Source organism: Lactuca serriola, chromosome 4 (assembly GCF_051521515.1).
Source record: "Lactuca serriola cultivar US96UC23 chromosome 4, Lser_US96UC23_V15, whole genome shotgun sequence".
Taxonomy (NCBI): Eukaryota; Viridiplantae; Streptophyta; class Magnoliopsida; order Asterales; family Asteraceae; genus Lactuca; species Lactuca serriola.
The window spans coordinates 108,873,734-108,898,294 of NC_136411.1; the positions used below are offsets into that span (position 1 = coordinate 108,873,734).

Genomic DNA, 24,561 nt, shown 5'->3' on the forward strand with positions numbered 1-24,561 from the left:
ATATATATATATATATATATATATATATATATATATATATATATTTCGGATTTTATCTTGTTGTATATGTATTGTTATTTAGTTTAATCTGTACCATATTTAGATGATTCTTTGTTAGGTTTTCCTACTTTTCCGATTATACAACTCTGTATATATTCGCTCTTGGTTAATGAGAGGAGGCATTAAATATTAAAGATTTACAAATAGTTCTTCAAATTAAGATGGGGATATAGATATTTTACATATATAATGAATGAAAAAGTGTACACAATCTATTTAATGGAACAGATTCAACAAACATACTTATTGATGCTTCCTTTGTTCATAATAGAAATATTATTTTAACCCTAAGCAGCAAAAACAGGGGAGGGGGCTTTAAAAACAAACCATGCACTGTAAATCGTCAATCGAAATGAAAATTAGAAAAAAAAACTTAATTTGACAGAAAGAGGAGCCACCCAAATTCAAGAAAATATGAAAAGCAGAATAAGAGAGAGGTGGTAATAACTTTGATAATTTGATAATCCCATTAGATTAGATTATAGAAAGTAACGACAAGAATAAAAGGAGCCTAAGATCAAAATACATATGCTTTACATGATATAACTATTAAAATGGTTATCGATAGAAACAAAAGAGATTTGCTTACCGGTTATATTGTTAGAGACATTGTAATTCATAACATCATGTGCACACGTTTATACCCGAGTATATGACGAAGTATAAGAGAAAATGAGGAGAAATATGCCTGGAAACGTTTGGAGAGACTGTAACGGTTAATAACCTTCTCAAGAAATTGATTTTAAGGTTTGGCGTGACAATTGCAAAAATTGTCATCAAACGTCGATCACAAAGATGACAAACATCAAATATAATAGACTAAAAATGTAATAGTTGTCAATCTGAGATGAAAATAAAAGATTATGTATTCCAGTATATAAGAAAAAGCAGTCAAATCGTCCGAAAACTAAAAATTTAGGCGCATAAAAAGTTGTGTTCCATTTTTGCTTGTGCTAGTGCCCCCAGAAATTCTTGGATTTCTCGCAATATGATATTGAATGCCATAACTCTTATTTGTATTTTACTTCTTATTGGTGCTGCTGGGAAATCTACACAGATAGGATCGCATACTTGGTCACCCGATGCTATGGAGGGTCCCACTCCAGTATCCGCTTTGATTCATGCAACTACTATGGTAACAGCTGGCGTTTTCATGATAGCAAGGTGCTCCCCTTTATTTGAATACCCACCTACGGCTTTGATTGTTATTACTTTTGCAGGAGCTATGACGTCATTCCTTGCAGCATATTTTATATAAATAATAACATATTTAGAAAGTACACGTCGTCTCGATCTTAAAAATATAAGAAACACAGAAATATGACTTCGTTTGAGGAAGTTATGATTTTTCTAAGTTTTAAAATCAACCCTATGTAGAAATGTGTGTCGTAAAAATTTAGAGAAAGTTTGGTTGAGTTTTAACCAAAAAAATGTAAAGGAGAATCATAGTACTCCTCGATACAAAATCGATGAAACAAAGAACGCTGAAAACGGAGTCCGTATGAGAAAGTAATGATTTTTGCAAAATCATTTAGGGTACACCCCTTATAAAAATATGAGCTAAAAATAAATTCTAAATTAGCTAATACGATCTAAATGAAAGTTGTATTACTCGTCGATACGAACACGTGGATATAAAAAACATCGAAAACGGACTCCGTATGCAAAAGTTATGAATTTTTGAAGGTTCGAGGTTTTACCCGATAAAGGTGACGTGACACGCCCAGAGCACGCCACGTGGCCTCCTGATGCCTAGATTTGCGGAGATCTCATCGACGTGGAGGAGTAAGAGGCAGACACGTGTCATCACCCAGGTGGAGCCAACATGCTTGGCACGACGCGCCTTACTTTTGAGCTCCTATAAATAGCGAGCTCGAGCAGTAGAGTTTGCAGACCAAAGCTCTGTTGCTTTCCCTCTCGTTTTTCCAAAATAAGTCATTCCCTTTACCTGAGCGGCCCCGAGGTTCCTAATGCCTCCGACCGCAACCCGACCCAGTTGAAAGCATGCTATGATGGTGAGTTCACGACCCATTTTTTAAACACTTTCTCAAATTTAGGGAAGGGGAATACATGCTTCATTAATTAGTTTTTATATATTAAAATTGTCCTATGAGATTTTTGTTTATACAAAAACTTAGTTATACCATATCGTTATCCTGCTGGTTTAAAATGGATAATGGATAAATAATGGTGTTACTATGTCCGTTTTAAATGGATAATAGTTAAATATTATGCCATTAATCTGCTCATTTAAAATGAATAACAAATATATATTATGTTGTTACTCTACCCGGATAATATACAATATTTATTATACCCAACCGTTATGCTGTCAAATTTTTAGTAGGAACCTTATACCTGATCGAACCTTGTTCTAATGATTTTTTTATTTTATTTTAAGTTTAAGACACACTCAATAACAAAACTATACAGTAGTTATGTACTATCAGTACTCTAATTGAAAAGCTTAAATACAAACGTGGAAACATACAAATGTACAAACATATAAAACATACATCCACTACTGGAGGGCACATACATTCACTACTAGGAGACACCTACATTCACTATTGTCTGGGAGGCACATACATTCACTTATGCTTGGAGGGCACATACATTCACTACAGTTCACATACATGGAAATCCTACAAGTATCTAATAATATAAATCTAATAAACACTTATACACCCGTTACCCATACTTAAGAGGTTTTACTGGTATCTATAATTATAAGTCTCATAAATACTTATATACTAAATGTACACTTTTTAGTGATAAAAAGTACACTAAATTTATATAAGTCAGAAAAATCTTATATACGACAAAACAAATATTTTAGTATAAAAAGTACTTTCGATAAAACACTATAAACCTGTGAACTCACCAACATCATGTTGACATTTTCAAAACCGCATGTATTCCTAGGAAACCAAGAGATGAAAATTTGCACTCCGTGAAGTCAAGTCGTTAAGTTGTTGTTGGTGATTTTAATGTCACCATGTCATTTTAAGTAACCGGAACTAACATGTGAGCTAAGGGGCTTCATAATTTGTATTCTAATATATGTACGAGGTTGTGCGGAGTGCACGCATGTATAAGATCGAATTAGAAGCCGGTTCGACGACTAGTCGGGGGTCCGGAGGCAGCGCCCCTTTGGCGGGGTCTAGGGGCAGCTCCCATAGCGGGGTCCAAGGGGCAGAGCTCCTGGCTGAGGTCCTGCTGCCATTTCAGCGGGCGGGGTCGAGGGACAGCTCTTCCTCGTTAGTTTTGGTAACCCTAAATCCTCATTAAATCTGGATTATCATGACTTGCTTCCAAAGCAACTAATGACGGCCCAACCCTAATGAAACCCTAATCTCGTTTAATATATAAACAACTCTTCCTCTTCAGAAGAGGGTTATGATCTTATGCTCTTGTTTTTCATCATACTTTCACAGAATTCTCTAGCATATTGGCTTATGTTTTCCGTGCCTAGAAACGTAAGTGTCCACTTGGATTATCCTAGGCTGAATTTCTTGTAACCCAGACATAGGGTAGAAATATCAGTTCGGAAAGTGATATCACGATCCAAGTTGGTATCCAGATCTCCACCACAAACCCTATTAGTTCCCTACAATCGAATTAATATTATCTATTTCTGGAGATGGGTGACTCAATCCGCGATATGACCACTAAGTTTGCCAAGCCGAAGAAGTTTGAAGGCGTTGACTTCGGGCGTTGGAAGAAAAGGATGCACTTCATGATGACCACTCTAAAAGCAACATACGTGCTGACTACTCCAAGACCAGCAGAGCCTGCAGAAGATGTTGCTGAGACTGCTGAAGAGACAAGAATGAGACTGAAGTGGGACAATGATGACTACATCTGCAAAGGTCACATTCTGAATAGTATGTCTGATGCTTTATTTGATATCCATAGTGAAGCCTTGTGTGCCAAGGAGTTGTGGGACACCATTGAACTGAAATACATTACTAAGGATGCTTCTAGCAAGAAGTTTCTGGTCAGTGACTTTAATAATTATAAGATGGAAGATTCAAGGTCTGTCACTGAACGATACGATGAACTCCTTGACATATACGACCAATTTAAACTGCACCGTATGAATATGGATGAATCCATTGTTGTGTCCACTATCATTGACAAACTGCATCCGTCCTGGAAAGACTTCAAACATAACTTGAAACATCAAAAGGAGGAACTGTCATTGGTTCAACTTGCTAGTCACATTCGTATTGAAGAATCTCTTCGTGCGCAGGAAAGTAACAAATCTAAAAAACCCAAAGGAACAGTTGAACCTTGACATCCCTCGGTTCATATGGTTGAAAACAAACCAAGGAACTAGAACCACAAAGGACATGGAAAACATAAGCATAAATTTAATATTATTAACCAATTTATATTCATTATAGAGAGAAAATGAAAAGTCATAGGAGTTAAAATGGCCGTGGTGCTTGAAAATATGCCTTTTTTATAAGTATACTAGGTGAATGCCCGTGCGTTGTGCAGAAACACCTGTATAATTGAAGTCTTTATAAATATATGTTTTTTTTAAATATAACAATAACGTTGTTGTTGTTAAATTTGATATAATAATTTGTACACTAAATTGATATAATATATTGATTATTTTGAATTATATGATAATATATACATCTATTATAACTACATAATTTCAATTATTTGAATGACTGTACCCGCGAGTTACACATGAATAAAATTAAATATAATATATGGTTTAATGTTATTTATAGTTTTTGTTATTGTTAATTAATTTTTAAAATTTATTTTCTTAATGTTTTAATTTCTATCATTATAATTATTTAAAATATCAAACATTGTTTTTTTTATTTTAAAGGTAACAATATAATCATTTATGTAGAGTTATTTTTAACTATTGTTATTGTAAGTTATTATAAGCTACTTATTTAAAAACTTTTAACAATTATAAAAATATCTTTAGTAAATATTTTATTTAAATTGAGATTACAGTTTAGTTTTTGCATTTATTGCTACATTGATCACTTCTAACTATTTACAAAATATTCTTTGGTTTTTTAAGTTGAACTGAAATTTATATTTAAGTTGACACTGTAATGTTATATTTAAATTAACAATTTAAGTATTTTGTCAAAACTGTTCAAAAGTTGTAGCTTTAAACTGATAATTGTTTTACATACAACAACATTTTAAATCTAATAAATTAACTATAATATGTTAAAAGTTAAAGACATAAATTTATAAGTAGAAGTAAGATATTATTTTAAAATTAAAATTTAGTTTATTTATGATTACACTTTAGGTTTGATATTTATTTAACCTTATTAACCAACTTATAATCATTATTAGAAAGACACTACAATTTATCACTTTTAACTATTTATAAAATACTTTTTGGGTTGTTTAAGGTAAACTAAAGTTTATATTTAAGTTGACTCTATAATGTTATATTTAAATTAATAATTTAGGTATTTTATACAAATTGTTCCAAAATTGTATCTTTAAAATGATAATGGTTTACATCCAACAATATATTAAGTAGTATAAAAAAATACCACCACTTTGATGATTTTATAGACCGTTTTAAGTTGTGTAAATTATATATAAAACATATGCTCATTTGTATATAAAACAAATAACAATTAGTATGGAAAAATATTACAAATGTTAATAACATAAAAATACTACAATGTCTACTATAACATTTACATCAAACAAAATTTATTAAACACTTATAAATCATTCAAAATGAATATTTAGAAATCAACATATATTTGATATATATAATTTTTTTTATACATGTGAGAGCTTAATGCATTAAGCTCTTATTGAGAAAAGAAGGTTCTAAGCGTACGCTGTGCGTACCTCAGCGTACGCCACACGTACAAGCTCCACCTCCCGACTCCAGCCAATGCTCGAGTATGCCCAACATAGGAGCTAAGTATGCTAAACGTACTCGGCTGAGTAGAGCAAGATGACCGTTTGACCCGTTGACTTTGACTTTGACCAAGCTTTACTTAAGGGTATTTTGGGTATTTTGAGCTATAGTTAAGCCTTGGTCTCTATATGTTGAATAGGTGACCTATAGAGCCGATATTTGAAGTCTTGTATTGTTCAACTATTCTTCAGACTGTGAGGTGAGTTTCCTCACTGTTCTTGGGGGTCGAATGCACCAATTTCGGCCCCTTTGGTTATGTATCCTGGTATCTAGGATGTTGCTATAGAGTATAAATCTACAGATCTGCCTACTACTCTATTAACTGGTTATATGATCATCTATTGTTGGATATATGTTATTTGTTATGTGCATATTGACATAGTATGGTGGGCTTGAGACTGTACTACTTTGTGTTGTAAGTCAACAAATCGGGGTATTCCAACCATAAGGTTGTGGGGCAGGGCATTCCAACCAGAAGGTTGTAGGCCGGGGGTAATCCAACTCGGAGGGTGTGGACCCATTATGTATTGGGCATTCCAATCGTAAGGTTGTGGGCCAGGGGTAATCTAACTCGGAGGTTGTGAACCCGTTATCTATTTGATTATATGTTCTTGTGGTGGTACTTTGGGGGAACTCACTAAGCTTTGGCTTATAGTTTTAGTTTGTGGTTTCAGGTACTCCCGAGCATTGTGGGAAGGCGAAGGTGTGATTGTACACAACTTCCAGTTTTTATGTCTTCGGGTCTTGGGAAAACTCTGAGTCGAAATAATGCTTTTGAAACAATGAATCTTTTTGTAAACAATATTAATTCATGGTTGGTTTTTAAAAATTTAAAATTATTGTGATTTTTTGGAGTGTTATGTTATGACATAAGTATACAATCAACAATTCTAATTAAAATAAAACAAACGAAATTCAAATATATCTAAAATATAAGAATCAATATACAGAAAAACATACTTGTATTAAGATTACACAGGAGATATAATCAAGAAATTGCACAGATTTAGGCCTGCAATGCAGTGTCCTAAGACATAAATTTCCCTGGTGGGGATCTGTCAAGAGGATACAATAATCAATCCAAGAAGTGATCTTGAATCTGACGAAATTCCTATGTTCCCTTCATCTTTTGGAAGAACAAAATTGAAAGAGAATTTTATGGTGTGAAAATGATTTCTGTAACCCCTCACAGATGAATGAAACAGGTATTTATAGGTATTAGTTATGACAGTTGGAAACTGTCAAAACCTGTCATTCAGTAATTACGAATTTAATAAAATTAAAGAATAAAAATTAATTTCATAATTAAAAATTATTTAATTAATCAGGAAGACCCCAAGAGCCCCAAGGCCCAAGACCCATCTTTTGACCATTAAATATTATCTTGATATTAGCCCATTTTGAGTCCAATTAGGCTAATCCAACACTACAACCCAAGCCCAATATGCTTAACCCATTACTTGACCCATTTAATTAAATGAGTGGGACTAGACATATAAGGTGGGAGAAGGTTTTCTCTTCCACCAATGTGGGATAAGTCCCACATTGTAATTTTGTAGTCAAAGTTCCAACAATACCCCACATTTTCTATTCAAACTCCAAGAATACCCCACATTTGAATAGAAAATAAGTGAACTTTGGTATTCAAATAAGGGAAGTAAGATATGACATGCATCTGAATAGGTGTTGTAAAACTTGAACCTTTCATAGTGAGTACTACTTGGATCTACTTTGTGGGTAGTGAACTAGAGTCTTGAACTAACCACTTTTTATAGTAGAATAAAACAAACAAGAAGTATCACACATATCATATCTAAGCATAGATCATTTCTTACCGTCGTGTTCATTTCGGTCATGAACGATCCTTTCTTCATGAGACTTTTAGAGAGCTTTAGCCATATCAGCTCCCAAAGATGTGACCTCACATCCATCTCACATAGTTAATGCTAATCTGGAACAATCCGTACTTATTCCACTATAAAAGCTATCAGCATTATTAAGAATAAAGAATTCATCCCTATAACATCAACGAAAATACACAAAATAAATATCATAGGAGTGAGCATACCTTTGTGTTAGTGCTTCTTTGAGTCTTCCCCAACTAGTTGTCCTATTGAACCTAGACCATGGGATCTCCAATGTTGCTAGGTTAGGTTTTCGCCAGGTGGTGACTCATTGTGTTGGCTTTAAGCCCATTCCCCTCGATGTGAAGAGAACTTGTTCTCTACTAAGGCCTTTTGTCAAGGGATCAACTATATTTTCCTTTGACTTTATGTAACTAATGGAAATGATTCCATTCTTCAGCAAGTCTCTTATTGTAATATGTCTGCACCTAATGTGTCTCGACTTGCCGTTGTATATCTGACTTTGTGCTCTAGTAAGAGCAGCCATACTATCACAATGTATGCCAATGGTAGTAACAGGTTGAGGCCACAGAGGAATACCTTCTAGGAAGCTTTTAAGCCATTCAGCTTCTTCAGCAGCTTTGTCTAAAGCAACAAAATCTGCTTCCATTGTAGAACGAGTATTCACAGTTTGCTTAGATGATTTCCAAGAGATAGCAGCTCCACCAAGAGTGAACACATATCCACTTGTGGATTTTGCCTCCGAAGTATTGGAAATCCAATTTGCATCACAATACCCTTCAAGAACAGGAGGATATCCCGTGTAATGCAATCCATAATTCATTGTATGCTTTAAATATCTAAGCACTCTCACTAATGCATACCAATGATCTTTCCTAGGATTGTGGGAGTAGCGACTCAATCTACTTACACTATAAGCCAATTCAGGTCGAGTACAATTCATAATATACATTAAGCTACCAAGAACTTGAGTATATTCTAACTGAGCTACACTGTCACCTTTATTCTTCTTAAGATGACTTGAAGGATCAAAAGGGGTGACTACCGGCTTGTCATCATAGTGTCCAAACTTCTTAAGTACACTTTCAATATAATGAGACTGAGTAAGAGTATAACCATCTGATCTTCTTTGAACTCTTACACCAAGGATCACATCTACTACTCCCAAGTCCTTCATGGAGAAGGAGGAGTGTAGCATTTTATTGGTTTGATTGATCACTCCAAATTAGTACCCATTATAAGCATATCATCCACATACAAGCATATGATGACACAAGCATTCTTGTATTGTTTGACATAAAAACATTTGTCACATTCATTAATTCTAAATCCATTAAAGAGTAATGTGTTGTCAAACTTCTCATGCCATTGCTTTGGAGCCTGTTTTAGTCCATAAAGTGATCTAACTAACTTACAGAGACTTTGTTTTCTTGACCTTCAACCACAAACCCTTCAGGTTGATTCATATATATATATATATATATATATATATATATATATATATATATATATATATATATATATATATATATATATATATATCTTCATCTAGTTCACCATATAAGAAGGCAGTTTTCACATCCATTTGGTGTATTTCCAAATTGTGAATGGCTGCAATTGCTACTAATGTGCGAATTGATGTAATTCTTGTAACAGGTGAATAGGTGTCAAAGAAGTCTTGACCCTATTTTTGACGATACCCTTTAGCTACTAAACGAGCTTTGTACTTCTCAATGGTACCATCAGGTCTAAACTTCTTCTTGAATATCCATTTGTGCCCAATTGGTTTTTGCCCAGGTGGCAAATCTACCAATTTCCAAGTGTTATTTTGCACAATGGAGTCAATCTCACTTTTGATTGCCTCTTTCCAGTAAGGAGCTTCAGAGGAGTCCATAGCTTCCTTATAAGTTTGTGGTTCTTTATTTACTACATAGGTCATGTAATCAGGTCCAAAATCTTTGGCTATTTTGCCCCGTTTGCTTCTTCTAGGTTCTAAGTTCTCTTCTTGAACCTTTGAAGAATTCTCTTCATTTGATTGTAAACTTTTGTCTGGAATGGTATCATTCAGTCCATCATCTAGAGGTCTTTTCCTAGAGCAGGTAACCTCTTTCCCTTTATCCTTAAACAGAAAAATATTTTCAAAGAATTCAGCCTCTGCTGATTCCATGATGGTTTGGTTATGGATCTCATCAACATGTGATTTATGATGGGTTTTGGTCATAAGACATCCTATGTGCTCATACAAACCCTAATGCTTGGATCTAGGTTTCTCTATTGTACATGCTTTGAATCCAAGACTATAAACCCTAATTCTAGCATATGGAAATCCAAATTCACATGTAATTAGGTTTAAGAACATACCTTGATTGTTATATAGCAATAACAATCCAATTCCTCCTTGAATTGACCTTGGAAGGCTTAGAGTCACAAGTGTCACTCCTCTAATGGCTTACAAACACCATAAGCAAGTGGAGAAGGTATAAAGAGAGAGGAGAGAGGTTAGAATTCGTCCTTAGGACTTCATGGGAAGGGTTGGACGAATTCCTATGCCTTAGGGGGTTTATATAGGTGTAAAGATTAGGGTTTTAGTCCTTATCCTTATCTAGTTGCTTGTCCACCAAGCAACCATAAGATAAGTCCTAGAAATCCTTACCTTATTTTGTAACTATCACATAATTACAATTCAGCCCCTCTAGTTTAATTAATTACACTTGATCACAAAATTAATTCTTAATTAATTATTGACCAATATTAATTAAACAAATATGATTTCTCCTTTAATATATTATTCTTATAACATATTAATAAATCATAATAACCTCTCTCTCTATTTATTTCTCCAATCAAGTTGCTTTGGTGAAGGCAACCCAAAAGGACCATGCACCATCGGGTCAAGTACATACCAAAATAGTTATGGACTTAGACACTAATCCAACAGTCTCCCACTTGGATAAGTCTAACAACTATTCTGCGTATGACTTCGGATCCCGATCTGCAATCGTAGCTTTCCAAAGCCGCTGTCAACTCTGATCATATCAAATACGCGTGTCCTTAGATAAGGGATCATATATTCCTCCATTCTAGATATCATATGAGATATGATTTCAAATCATTCTCTTTGTACTATATCTCGATTCCGATTTATGACGACTGACTAATTGAACAAATCAAATTAGCCCTAGCCCGGCCGAGCATTTACGTTTGTCATCACTAAACCATCGAGGGGCCCAAAGATATCGCTTTTATCCTACTTTGGATAAAAGGAACGGATAAACTTTGATACAATGCTTGCTTGTACTCACGCACCAAATCACACACAACAATATGTTTTATAACACCAAGTTACTGGTGCGTTTACATATTATCAATGTGCAACCGATTTGCAAGATACAACTCACACATCTCGGTCTCAAGAATATAAGATGTTATCGTCTCACCAATCACTCGTGATACAATCCATGGAGTGATCCAAGTGAGCGTGGGTTTAATCCAATGCTTAAATCACATTCATAAGCACTCATGAACGTTGCAACAAACATTTGCTTATGTCTAATACTCTTTTAGACAATCCACACACCAATTCACGACAGTCTTCATTCATACCTACTTCCAACATATGAACGACTGTGGCCCGTTTGAATAATTCGATTATTCTTAATAAACTCAATTATTCTGGAAGTCAAAACATGCAAATGTGAAACACAAGAATAATACTAATCCCATATGGCCTCAAACCTTTGAGTATAAATAAAACTCCTTTTATTTATCACCATATCGATTACTCATTATTTGTCGTTTCGGGTAATCAACTTCTTACTTGAATTCCAACACTTGTCCCATGCTCCTAGCATGCACACAATGTTTACCTATGGTTCTTACTTTGTGAAATAGATCACATTGAACACATTTCCAATCCTTCTCATTTCACAACTCCAAATCCGTTTTTCATAAGTTAAAGAATATCAAATTCTTGTTACTTATAGAATATGCTAGATTCTAACATTCTATGCAACTTATCCTTTCGTAATGTCACTGCACCAAAGTCATAAAGACTATTGCCAATGATATTACAAAGTCCTCTATCGGAGATTGTTACAAAACAATTCCATAGACGTGATGTCTCTCACTCAAAGTACATTCTTTGAACATCCTTTTGCATAGAAGTTTCTAATCTAATCATAGATTTCTCAATATTCAATTCCCAATATGGACACACTTCCATATGTTCCATATGACAACTCATTCTTAATAGAATCTTATCTATTCGTAACGATGTCGATATAGTCCATCCAATATGGAAACATTTCCATATTTTCCAATACTATACTTCCAACTACTCACAAGCGACCAATCCTCGTCGAACTTTGGGTTGTCCTTTGATAGTTGTTTAATTGTTTTAGTCAAAACCAATTCTAGTCCTTTTTCCCTCTAAATGTGCTAGACATTCGGAAAATTTTAGAATGGTCAAACATTAAAGCATTTGCAATCGATCCTATACCCGAAGCGTATGGGACACGACGCATAATGTTTTATTTGCTATGTTCTCAAAATTCGAATTGTGAAGAGGGATGCCGTAATCATAATCGAAATTTTAAGAACACACTTTGTACCTTTGACTAAATTTTATTAACATTTCTCAACCTAAACCTTTAGATTTGAAATGAAGCATAATATTCTCTCCCTTAATTATAGCAAAACAACTCTTCAACTATTGCGACTTTGCAAAGTATGACTCTTGTTTTCTATAATTAATATTGCTAATCTTGCAATACTTTTCTTAATAATCATACAATCATAACTTTTATGCTCCCACTATCTTGATGATTATTATAAAACATAACACTTATGCTCCCACTAGCTTCGACATGTATTCATAAACATCTTAACTTTCAGAAAAACAATGCTTATTGAATTTCTTAAGTTCATGTTTCTAATACTTAGTGCTTTGATAATCTTTTATCAACGTTTCTTGATATTATACACATTTGCCTTCGATAGTTCATATGTGTGTCTAAACAATTAAGACTAATTGCCAAACCTCACAATTCAAATTATGGAAAGGGATGCCGTAACCATAATTGAATTCGAGAATGCAATTTTACAATCACTATCTTCTTAAAATCTGTCTTAGTGAAAGCATTTCCTCACAATCATTTTCATGAAGGAGGAAATCTTATGACACTTAGATTTAAACAGTGTATTTGTTCCTATCCATGTGAATTTGTCAAAACCAAGGTTTACGACAAATTCAAACTCTTATGGATCGAACTTTCTTGATCTCGATTTCTTGCCTTTATGGTAGCATAGCTGCCCACCATGTCTTCCAAGTAGTTAAGCAGCTCACCCTTTCCTATCAATGTACCTTTCATTGATTAAGGTGCTTTGCCTTTTATGCGTTCAAAATGAGAACTCATAGAACTCACATGCATAATTAACTCGATTGGATTGGCACAGAATCAAAATAATGTCAACACGATAGGTTGTAAACCTCAACTCGTGTGCTAGTGATGATCGATAAGGTTTATTTGATTTGTTCTTGAAACCTTTCAAGACCATTAAGACTCCCACTGACTCCTTGACATATAAGACTCTCTTGTCAAAAACCATTTCTTGACAAACAAATATTCAAGAGTTAGTGTAGCTTTTATCAAAAGACTTCATAAATTGGTCCTAGTTGGTCTTTGTCTTATCCAAGACATCACAACTTTCCACATTTAATGAAAGTTACAAACCTTCTTAATACCTTTCACTCAATGTCACAATCTTAACTTTAAGACTTGTTATTGGAATGAAGTATGATTGACTTATTGATTTAACCATTTCTTCAATTCTTGATTCCTCTTCTTAGACATACAATTGTACTAAGACTCACTTAGAGGATCAATTGAGATATGGTTCTTAATCATTAAGACCTATCATAAAGCATAAAAGGTACTCTCCCATCTTCTTAGAATGGAGAAACTTTTATCTTTCTGCCTACTTGATTCTTCTTATTCGTTCTGCTATTGATCTAAACCCTTTAATCAATTCAAAATTACACTTAATCTTGTAAGTATAATCGTATTTACTAGACCTTTAGTAAATCATGACGAATATCATTGTTACTTTTATGGTGGTCTTGATCAACACGCAACATTGTGTGCTCGATCTCTTAGTCCTTCACTTGACACTTTGTCAATGAATTTGTCTAATTTCCAAATATGAAATTTCTCATTCATCGTGCAACCAAGTTGCGTGATTCCAAATTTCTGTCCAATTGAAACTTTGGGCGATGAGAAACTCTCCCTATTTGGTAAATTCGTGATTTTTCCATAAACACCATAAATAAGAATCATATCCATTTGTTGTAGAAATATTCAAACACCAATTTTCATAACGATTTTATTGCAAGGAGATAAACAAATAAATAAATAAGTCAAACGAAAATTTATTTTTATTTATAAAAGCAGCGGAAAACATTTGTCCTTACAATGCAAAATCCATTGAAAACTATGTATTTCAAAAGAAAATTTCTAACAACTCTATCATAACTATTTAAGCTCAAAATCTAATCTTCAAGTCCATGCGATCAAGATCCATTCCTTGTGATTAGATTCATCTTGTTCTTTCACCAAGCTTCCTTTCTTTTCACCGATCCTGTAAAACATTCAAATGCAATCTTATCACATTAAGTATCAATGAATAGGAACTTAATGGAGTTAGATAGTTGATTTTACCTGAAGCACAACCATACTCTTTGACTCTCCCATCTTCTGGACTCTTCAGGCTCTTTGGGCAGACTTGTATCCAACGCCCTCTCTTTTGGCAGCAAACGCAGGTCGGTTCTCCTAGAACGTCCTCAGAAGCATGGTTGGTTGACTTTTCCAACAAATACGCTCCATTGCTTCGCCAAATCATTTCTGATTCAGCAGCAATGAGCATGTAAGTTAGGTCAATGAGTTTGTCGTCATGATTCATCATATAATACTTTCTTTTGAACTCATTATATGATTCAGGAAGTGACTGCAAAACCCAATTCACAGCCAACTCATCTGGGAATGACACACCCAACATTATCAACCTATCAATGTGTGATTTCATTCCTAGAACGTGGGCACACACGGGTTTACCATCTTCATGTTTCATTTCCAATAGGGCTTTAGTGATATTGAACCTTTCAATTCTTCGATCTTGTGGGTTGGGGAGAACAATAGGAGGAGGAGGAGGAAGTGAAGCATGATTTCTTGTTCCTCGATTGAATCGTGGAATACCATCTTCATGTGGAAAGCTTGTTCCACGGGATTTGGGAAAACCATAGTTGTCGAACTTTGACATCTACAAAATGGGAGAAAACGAATTCAAGTTAGTTGATAGATTGAGTCCTTAGTAAATCACCCAAATGAGATACTAAGGCTAGGACCCAACACAATATTCTACTACTCGGGAGAGGGATGCCGTAACCCAAATTGCAGAACATTTGAAGGTAAGTGAATGACGATTCACTAATTTCCACCACGAAAAACGAAAAGACATTTAAGTTTTAAATCTATGAAAACTCCTAGATCCTTTGAGATACATTAAACTTTCAATGACATGTTTAAATCTCGATATGCCCTTCTTGTTTGTGACTGGGATGCCGAGGATCACAAAGCGGGTGTGAATAACCACGCAAACTACATGGTGCCCTCACATGTTACAGTCACTTATTCGATGTGCCGGTAAACCACACACGCTCCACCGAACTATGACAAACATTGAGTCACCCTTTGCTACCTTTGCTTAGACCCATTGAGTGTGCCGGTAAACCACACACGCTCCACTAACGTCTTCGCAAGGGCACAAAGTGTAATTTCATGGAATTGCATCAATTCACTTTTGCCTAAGTAACTAAGATTGGGAATTTTAAAAAACATTTAGTTACTTTTATAATTCATTATACTTATAATGGAAGGTTTCGTCCTATCCTACCCGTTCGGCTAACGACCCTCCACTAGTCAAGAGTGCGGTGGGTAAGAGTGGATACCCATTCAATCGCCATTTTATAGGCAATTTCCTTAAACACCCCTTATAGACCAGCTTCGTGAATGAGGCCTACTAACGGTAAGACTGACTTTTACTCATACATATATATAATGTTAGACCTTTAATGTTATATATAGTATAGGGTGTATTTTCATACTTTTAAAATACTAGGTGGTCTAATTTAACAATTATACTTTTAATTCAATTAAATTGTAGACCTTTTATGGATTTATTAAACTTCTTTTAATTATACACCTTAATTAATTAATAAAACCATAAGGGTGTGATTTGAACTTTTTCAAAACTATGCTAGGGTTTTAGAATTTAACATTCCTAATTAAACTTTTAATCAACTTTTAAATTCCAAAACTTGAGGGCAAGTTTTGAAACATTTCAACACATTAGGGTTTAGAATTTAAATATGCATCAAAATTAAACTATTTAATCAAAATTTAAATTCCAAAACTCGAGGGCAAGTTTTGAAACCTTTTTTCAAAACATTAGGGTTTCAACTATTTAAATTTCAAAACAACAAAACTTTTGGGGTTCAAATTTAAACTATAAAACCTAAAGGGCCAAATATGAAACTTTTCACAACAACAAGGATCAAATAACAAATAATTCAAATTAACATTTAATCACATAATTATCCATATTTGGTGATTTCTTTAATGATTTCTTGCAAAACAATTTATCAATTTACTCAAAATAATTAATCAATTATCTTATAAGGAAACAATTATCTTATTAATTGATAAATATCTTCAATTAGATCAAAATTATAGTCAAATATATCATATAATCGGATTAATAATGATCTAACATGATAAGGTAACTATCCATAAGCAAAAACAGCAAGAAATCCCAAAGTACCCTCCTTCTGACGAGTTGACTCGTCGAGTCAGCCTTGGACTCGTCGAGTCACCTTGGACTCGGCGAGTTCAGCCATGGACTCGGCGAGTCCAGCCTCCAGAATGCAAAAAATCGAATTTTTCAGTTACAACAAGCATCAATACAATAGAAACCAATCAAAGCTCTGATACCACTGATGGGTTTTGGTCATAAGACATCCTATGTGCTCATACAAACCCTAATGCTTGGATCTAGGTTTCTCTATTTTACATGCTTTGAATCCAAGACTATAAACCCTAATTCTAGCATATGGAAATCCAAATTCACATGTAATTAGGTTTAAGAACATACCTTGATTGTTATATAGCAATAACAATCCAATTCCTCCTTGAATTGACCTTGGAAGGCTTAGAGTCACAAGTGTCACTCCTCTAATGGCTTACAAACACCATAAGCAAGTGGAGAAGGTATAAAGAGAGAGGAGAGAGGTTAGAATTCGTCCTTAGGACTTCTTGGGAAGGGTTGGACGAATTCCTATGCCTTAGGGGGTTTATATAGGTGTAAAGATTAGGGTTTTAGTCCTTATCCTTATCTAGTTGCTTGTCCACCAAGCAACCATAAGATAAGTCCTAGAAATCCTTACCTTATTTTGTAACTATCACATAATTATAATTCAGCCCCTCTAGTTTAATTAATTACACTTGATCACAAAATTAATTCTTAATTAATTATTGACCAATATTAATTAAACAAATATGATTTCTCCTTTAATATATTATTCTTATAACATATTAATAAATCATAATAACCTCTCTCTCTATTTATTTCTCCAATCAAGTTGCTTTGGTGAAGGCAACCCAAAAGGACCATGCACCATCGGGTCAAGTACATACCAAAATAGTTATGGACTTAGACACTAATCCAACAATTTATACACAAGAAACCTATAGGCTGCACTATTCATGGCAGGGCCAAGATAGATGCAGTCTATGGTTTTTAGTCCAAGTTTAGTCCTCTTTGGAAGAGGTACTTGTACCTTAGCCAGGCAACCCCACACTTTCATCCTTTTGTAAGAGGGTAATCTCCCTTTCCACATATGATAGGGTGATTTGTCACTCTTTTTATGAGGAATTCTATTAAGTATTGAGTTTGCTGCAAGACATGCTTCTCCCCACAAATTATGGGGTGCTCCAGAAGTTATTAACATTGAATTTATCATGTTTTTCAATGTTCTATTCTTCCTTTCAGCAACTCCATTTTGTTGTGGAGTATATGGAGCAGTTGTTTGATGTATAATACCATTTAAAGAACAAAATTCAGAAAAGTCTTTGGATTCATATTCTCCTCCTTGATCAGACCTTATAATTTTTATCTTTTTATCAAGTTGATTTTCAACTTCAGCCTTGTAGTTCTTAAAAGAATTCAAGGCTTCATCCTTGGTATTTAACAAATAAATATAACAATACTTGCTGCAATCATCAATAAAGGAAATATAATATTTTTTTCCTCCTCTTGTAGGTGTTGTTCTAAAGTCACATAAATCAGAGTGGATTCAACCAAGTATTTCATTAGATTTTTCAACTGATTTATGAGGATGCTGTGAAAATTTTGATTCTACACAAACCTCACATTTTATGTTTTTATCTAATGAACATTTTGGTAACATGCCAAGTTTTGCCATTCTTTGAATAGAGCGAAAATTGACATGTCCCAATTGAGAATGCCACAAAAATGAAGGATCATGCATATACATAGAAGAGGGGCTAGTAGTGCCCATTATTGCATTAACATTAACATTGGTTACATCATTGTTTGGTGTTTCAACACCATAGTACAAAGGTAATACACTGACTTTGAAGAGACCCTCACTAAGGTATCCCTTTCCAACATACACCCCACCCTTGGTGAGAACAAACTTATGAGACTCAAATACAAGTTTGAAACCTTTGTTACTAAGAATAGGACCATAAATCAAATTCTTAGTAATTTCACGAACATGCAAGACATCACTTAAAACAAGTTCTTTTTCAGAAGTCAGTTGTAGCTTCACTTTTCCCTTTCCTTCAACTTTTGCAGTAGAGCCATTCCCCATAAACATTGGTTCAGAATCTGAGACTTTCTGGTATGTGGAAAACATGGTACGGGAGTTGCAAATGTGCCTTGTGGCTCCAATATCAATCCACCAATCCACACAATTGCTAACCATGTTGGTTTGAATCACAACAACAAATTGATTTGGTGATTCAACCATGTTGGCTTGACCAGAATTTCCTCCACCAGAATTACCACCATTGTTTCCATTGTTCCCTCCATTGTTCCCTCCATTATTTCCTCCATTGTTTCCTCCTTGACCCCTCCTGAATCTGTAATCTTTGGCCTTGTGTCCAATTTTGCCACAAACATAGCATGGACCAGAATTCTTCTTGAAATTCTTCTTGTTAGGGCCATGATTTTTGCCATCTTTGGAAGAGTTTTTGTAGCCTTGCTTCCCTTTCTTGTTGTTGTGCTTTGTCCTTGAAGTACTTGCTTCTCCAACGAAGTTTGCACTTGGTTCCAAGGAATTTGCATCTGCCTTCTCATTCAATCTGTTATCTTCTTCCACATGAATTCTCAACACAAGTTGCTCAAAACTCATGTCATCTGTTAAGTGCTTAAGATATAATTTGAAATTCTTCCAAGAAGGAGGAAGTTTTTCAATGATTGAACCAACAAGAAAGTTAGAGTTTATACCCATACCTTCAACTTCAAGATCATGTGCAATGACTTGAATTTGCTCCACTTGTTTGAGGACAGATTTGGTATCCACCATCTTGAAATTCATGAACTTTCCAATCACGAATTTCTTGGAACATGCCACTTCTGTTTTGTATTTCTTTTCCAGTGATTCCCATATCTCTCTTGCAGTAGTCATGGTAGAGTAGATATCATAGAGAGAATCATCCAGGGCATTCAGAATATAATTTTTGCAATTATATTCATTTGTGTTCCAAGTTTCCACAGCCCTTTGATGTTCTGCCCTAATAGGCTTCACTGGGTGGTGTTGTTCCTTCTGCAGTGGTTATACCAATAGGAGGAGAGGGAGAATCATCAGTGAGCACATTGGAAACATGAAGAGTTGTTAGATAAAACAACATCTTCTGTTGCCATCTCCGAAAATCTGAGCCTTTGAATTTCTCAGGCTTTTCCACATGTGTTTTGATGATGGATTGTTGATCCATTCTTCCACTTTTTGATTTTTGTCTTAGATTGTTATGACATAAGTATACAATCAACAATTCTAATTGAAATAAAACAAACGAAATTCAAATATATCTAAAATATAAGAATCAATATACAGAAAAACATACTTGTATTAAGATTACACAGGAGATATAATCAGGAAATTGCACAGATTGAGGCATGCAATGTAGTGTCCTAAGACAGAAATTTCCCTGGTGGGGATCTGTCAAGAGGATACAACAATCAATCCAAGAGGTGATCTTGAATCTGACGAAATTCCTATGTTCCCTTCATCTTTTGGAAGAACGAATTTGAAAGAGAATTTTGTGGTGTGAAAATGATTTCTGTAACCCCTCACAGATGAATGAAACAGGTATTTATAGGTATTAGTTATGACAGTTGGAAACTGTCAAAACCGAAAATAACTGTCAAAACCTGTCATTCAGTAATTACGAATTTAATAAAATTAAAGAATAAAAATTAATTTCGTAATTAAAAATTATTTAATTAATCAGGAAGACCCCAAAGGCCCAAGGCCCATCTTTTGACCATTAAATATTATCTTGATATTAGCCCATTTTGAGTCCAATTAGGCTAATCCAACACCACAATCCAAGCCCAATATGCTTAACCCATTACTTGACCCATTTAATTAAATGAGTGGGACTAGACATATAAGGTGGGAGAAGGTTTTCTCTTCCACCAATGTGGGATAAGTCCCACATTGTAATTTTGTAGTCAAAGTTCCAACATGTTACACCCCCGACAATACTTTTTTGTCCGTTCTAAGCTGACATGATGTAGGGGCGTCCTATTGGCGGATCGTGCTCCACTAGTGGTTGCTCGTTATTGGTGCATAACTACCAGGGGCGCCGTGCCGAGAGCTACACATGTCACTCTGGGAGACGTCTGGTACTATTTTGTCTTGCTGTAGACCGGAGCTTCTCGTTCTATGCCTGGCCTTGGGGCTAGATTGTCGAGGCATAAGTTCAAGGTCGCGAAGACGAGGGTTCGGGTCTAGCACTTGTCGAGCAGCGACCATTGACTAGGTCGTCCTTAGGTGACGATTTCGTTATCTTTGATGTATTCTTAGTGGGATACGTCAACAGGCCCCCAATTCAACCTGAAACCTTTCTCATTAGGTCCCTATGTTTGAAACAATAACTACATTGCCCCTCTTTGCAATATTCTGGCTTTGAAGTCCCTGATTCTTATTTTGGTTCCTCATAGTTCCAACTATCATCGATTTGACCTTCAGGTAATTATAATTTCATTTCATACTCCCCATACTTAGTCCTGAAATATAAAATTAACTATTAAAATTCAATGATCCGAATTTATAACCTAACACTTTAATTTTATAACCCATAATTATAATTGTTAAATTAAATGGAAATTAAGGTGTTACAGTTTCAAATAAATACCGATTCATATTTTTTATTTAAATATTTTTTAGCTATTAAAAAAATAATCTTTAACTATTTTTTAATTTTATTTGACATTTTGATTTATGTTTTGGATTTAACATCATATTTAAATTAATAAATTAAATATATTATATTGGTAATTTAAAAAGTTTATAATTAATATGATAGTATTTAATAACATATTTAAATTAATAAATTAGTAAATTCAATATATAAGATGGAAAATTGAAAGGTTAGAGAGTTTCAAATGTATAAAGAAAAACATTTCTTCTATACTATACTATACTATAATATACTATAGGGGAAATGGCTTAATAGGGTAATGTAGTTTTAATTTTGTACACATTTGGTTACTGATGTTTTTTTGTCCACATTTGACCATTTAACTTATTTTGATTGTAGACATTCAATCCTTATAATCGACCAATCCAAGTTAAGTTGGAAAAAATGATTTAATAATGTAATATAGTTCTTAGTTTGTACACATTTAGTCCTTAAAGTTTTTTTGTTGCAAAATAAGTCCTTGTTTTTTTTTTGTACACATTCAATATCCATTATAACCGGTTTATTCAGATTTTTTTCACGACATCTTACGTGAGACAATCATTAATGAGGTGTTCTCGTACATGTCATGTATGCGATCACTTCATTAATGATTGTTATACATTGTTCAATTTGACATGTTCTTCATGAACCTATTGCAACAATTTGCACATTTTACCTGGTTTCTTCAATAACGGAAAAAAAACAAAAACCCATTTGTTGAAAAAATGGTCAAATCTGACATACCAAGGTATTAGGGAAGACTCTAATTTTTTTTCCAGTGTTCTTTTTTCTTGGAAGTGCAAATTTGAATTGAGAGGAAACAGTCACAAATAATCTTGTTGTTTAATGTGGAGATAGATGAAACCGAAGCCGAAGACATCTTTTGCTTGGAGAAAATTAGGGTACCAACATTATTTGACCGATTCGTAAATTAGGCTATTGATATAAGTAAGTGACAGATAATGTATAAGAACACTTCATTAATGATCGTCCTATTTAGGATGTCGTGAGCAAGTCCTGAAGAAACCAGTCATAAAGATCGAATGTGTACAAAAACAACAAAGACTCATTTTGCAACAAAAAAAACATTAATGACTAAATATGTACAAACTGAGAACTATTTTATCCTATTAAGTCATTTTTCCCGACTTAATTTGGATTAGTCGGTTATAAGAATTGAATGTATACAGAAAAACAAGTTAGATGGTCAAATATGAAAAAAAAAGCATCATTGATTATATATGTACAAAATAAAAACTATATTACTATATTAAGTTATTTTTCCTAATGTTTTAAAAACCGTTCTTTTTGTTGAACCGATCTAGTGACCGATTTTCATAACTTTTATGTATAGTCTACTTTCACACACACATACATAGACCTGACAATTTCAGACACGAAGACACGAATCTGTGAGAGACACGACACGAATACACGACACAAATACATCTTAAAAATTGAGATACATATTATTTCTCATCGTGTAATCGTATCATGTCAAATACATGACTGTCACGTTTTCATGGCATGAATACACGAATTGCTAGGTTCACACACACACACACACACACACACACACACACACACATATATATATATATATATATATATATATATATATATATATATATATATATATATATATATATATATATATATATATCACCAAAAATTTGACATCCACAAACATAAAACTCTATCAATTTGCTTTGGAGATAAGTTGTTATTAAGGGTAGTAAAATACAATTATCCAAATCCAATAAACCGATTCAAATGATTTTTCTTATCGGTTCTATCACATCGGTTCAATATAATTTTTGAAGAAACCGTTCCGTTCAACCCGGCTTAAAAATTGACATAAAACCAATCATTGTTGAACCATTTTCGTGTCCGGTTTTCAGTTCGAGAGGTTTGATCGGTTTTTTAAAATGCTGATTTTTCTTATAATATATGGTATAGTATGATTTGTGGGAAGAATAGAGTGTGACCGTGTAACACATTTTCATTGGGACCACTAAATACATAAAATATACTAATTGACAGAAAGGAAATTGGTTGCCGCATAAGATGTGTTGAATAACAGAGCAGCCTTCCTCTCTTCCATATATAACGCATTCATACTTACCACATCTCTCTCCAGTCTCCACCGTTTATTCTTTCTTTTTCTCTCTAATTTTTTTTTTTTCACTAAGAACCATTCTGATCACCAGATCCACGGAGATCATATTCTAACATTTTGTTTCAGTTGCATAAACATCAGCATGAAGAAATCAGGATTCTTTGCAGCTTCCATGGCTGCCGCTTCTGCTACTACCGCCATATCAGGTTCCAGTTTCAAAAATCAAACTTCTCACGAGGTAAGCAAATCCAAAATTCGTCATATAATGGAATCAATTTCACGTTTCTGTTATTTAACTCGTTTGTACTTCGATTTGCAAAGTGGGTGATTGATAGAAGTTTCTGTTTTTGATTCATGTTCAGGATCATCGAGGATCGAGCAAACACAGTGAAGATTCTTCTGAGAAAACGGATTGTTGCGTGGAGAAATTCGCACCGAGGTTTGATGGATTGAGGTTTATCGAAACTCTGGTAACTGCTCATCGATAATAAACGTATGAGATCTTCCATTTTTTTTCATGTTCTTGCGTGATTTAAACGCTGTGAAGCTGATCGCCATGAGGCCCAAGGCTATTTTGGTATTATTATTATTATTGTATTATTAACATAACAGATTAATTAAAAGTTAAATATCAATTTATTATGGTTCATAAATTCTGATGTAGAATATGCATCTGCAATTTCTTGTGGCTTTCGTTGTTAATTTCATAAAAGTAATCTGTTCACATGTCTACGTCTAGTTTTCGAAATCGTTTAACACAACACAACCAATAATTATGCCAGCAAAGCACGCGAACTGTTCAATTTTTGTTGTACCTCACAAACTTACAGTTGTACTTTCGATAAGTCACGGGCGAGTTTTGCGTGATTATTGAGATACACTTTTTTTTTTGGTTATTTCAAAAGACATTGGATGAAAATCAAACGCTTGTCTAATCAATAATCAGCAATTCATATTTTAGAAAACATTGGGGCCAATCTTTTTTTAATATTTTTTGAAAAAATGCAAATATATATATATATATATATATATATATAT

At 34.0% G+C, this 24,561-nt stretch overlaps 2 protein-coding genes across 2 annotated transcripts; both read left to right on the forward strand.

The window, feature by feature from the left end:
- Positions 1-3,703: 3,703 nt before the first annotated feature.
- On the forward strand, positions 3,704-4,360 carry LOC145098711 (uncharacterized). The gene has a single exon (XM_079036322.1). It carries the CDS (start codon positions 3,704-3,706, stop codon positions 4,358-4,360), a length of 657 nt encoding a protein of 218 aa, XP_078892448.1.
- Positions 4,361-23,469: 19,109 nt separating this feature from the next.
- LOC145098712 (uncharacterized) lies at positions 23,470-24,176 on the forward strand. Its single transcript, XM_079036323.1, has 2 exons — positions 23,470-23,761; positions 23,886-24,176. The coding sequence occupies exons 1-2, from the start codon at positions 23,666-23,668 to the stop codon at positions 24,009-24,011; spliced, it is 222 nt and encodes a 73-aa protein (XP_078892449.1). The 5' UTR covers positions 23,470-23,665; the 3' UTR covers positions 24,012-24,176.
- Positions 24,177-24,561: the final 385 nt, after the last annotated feature.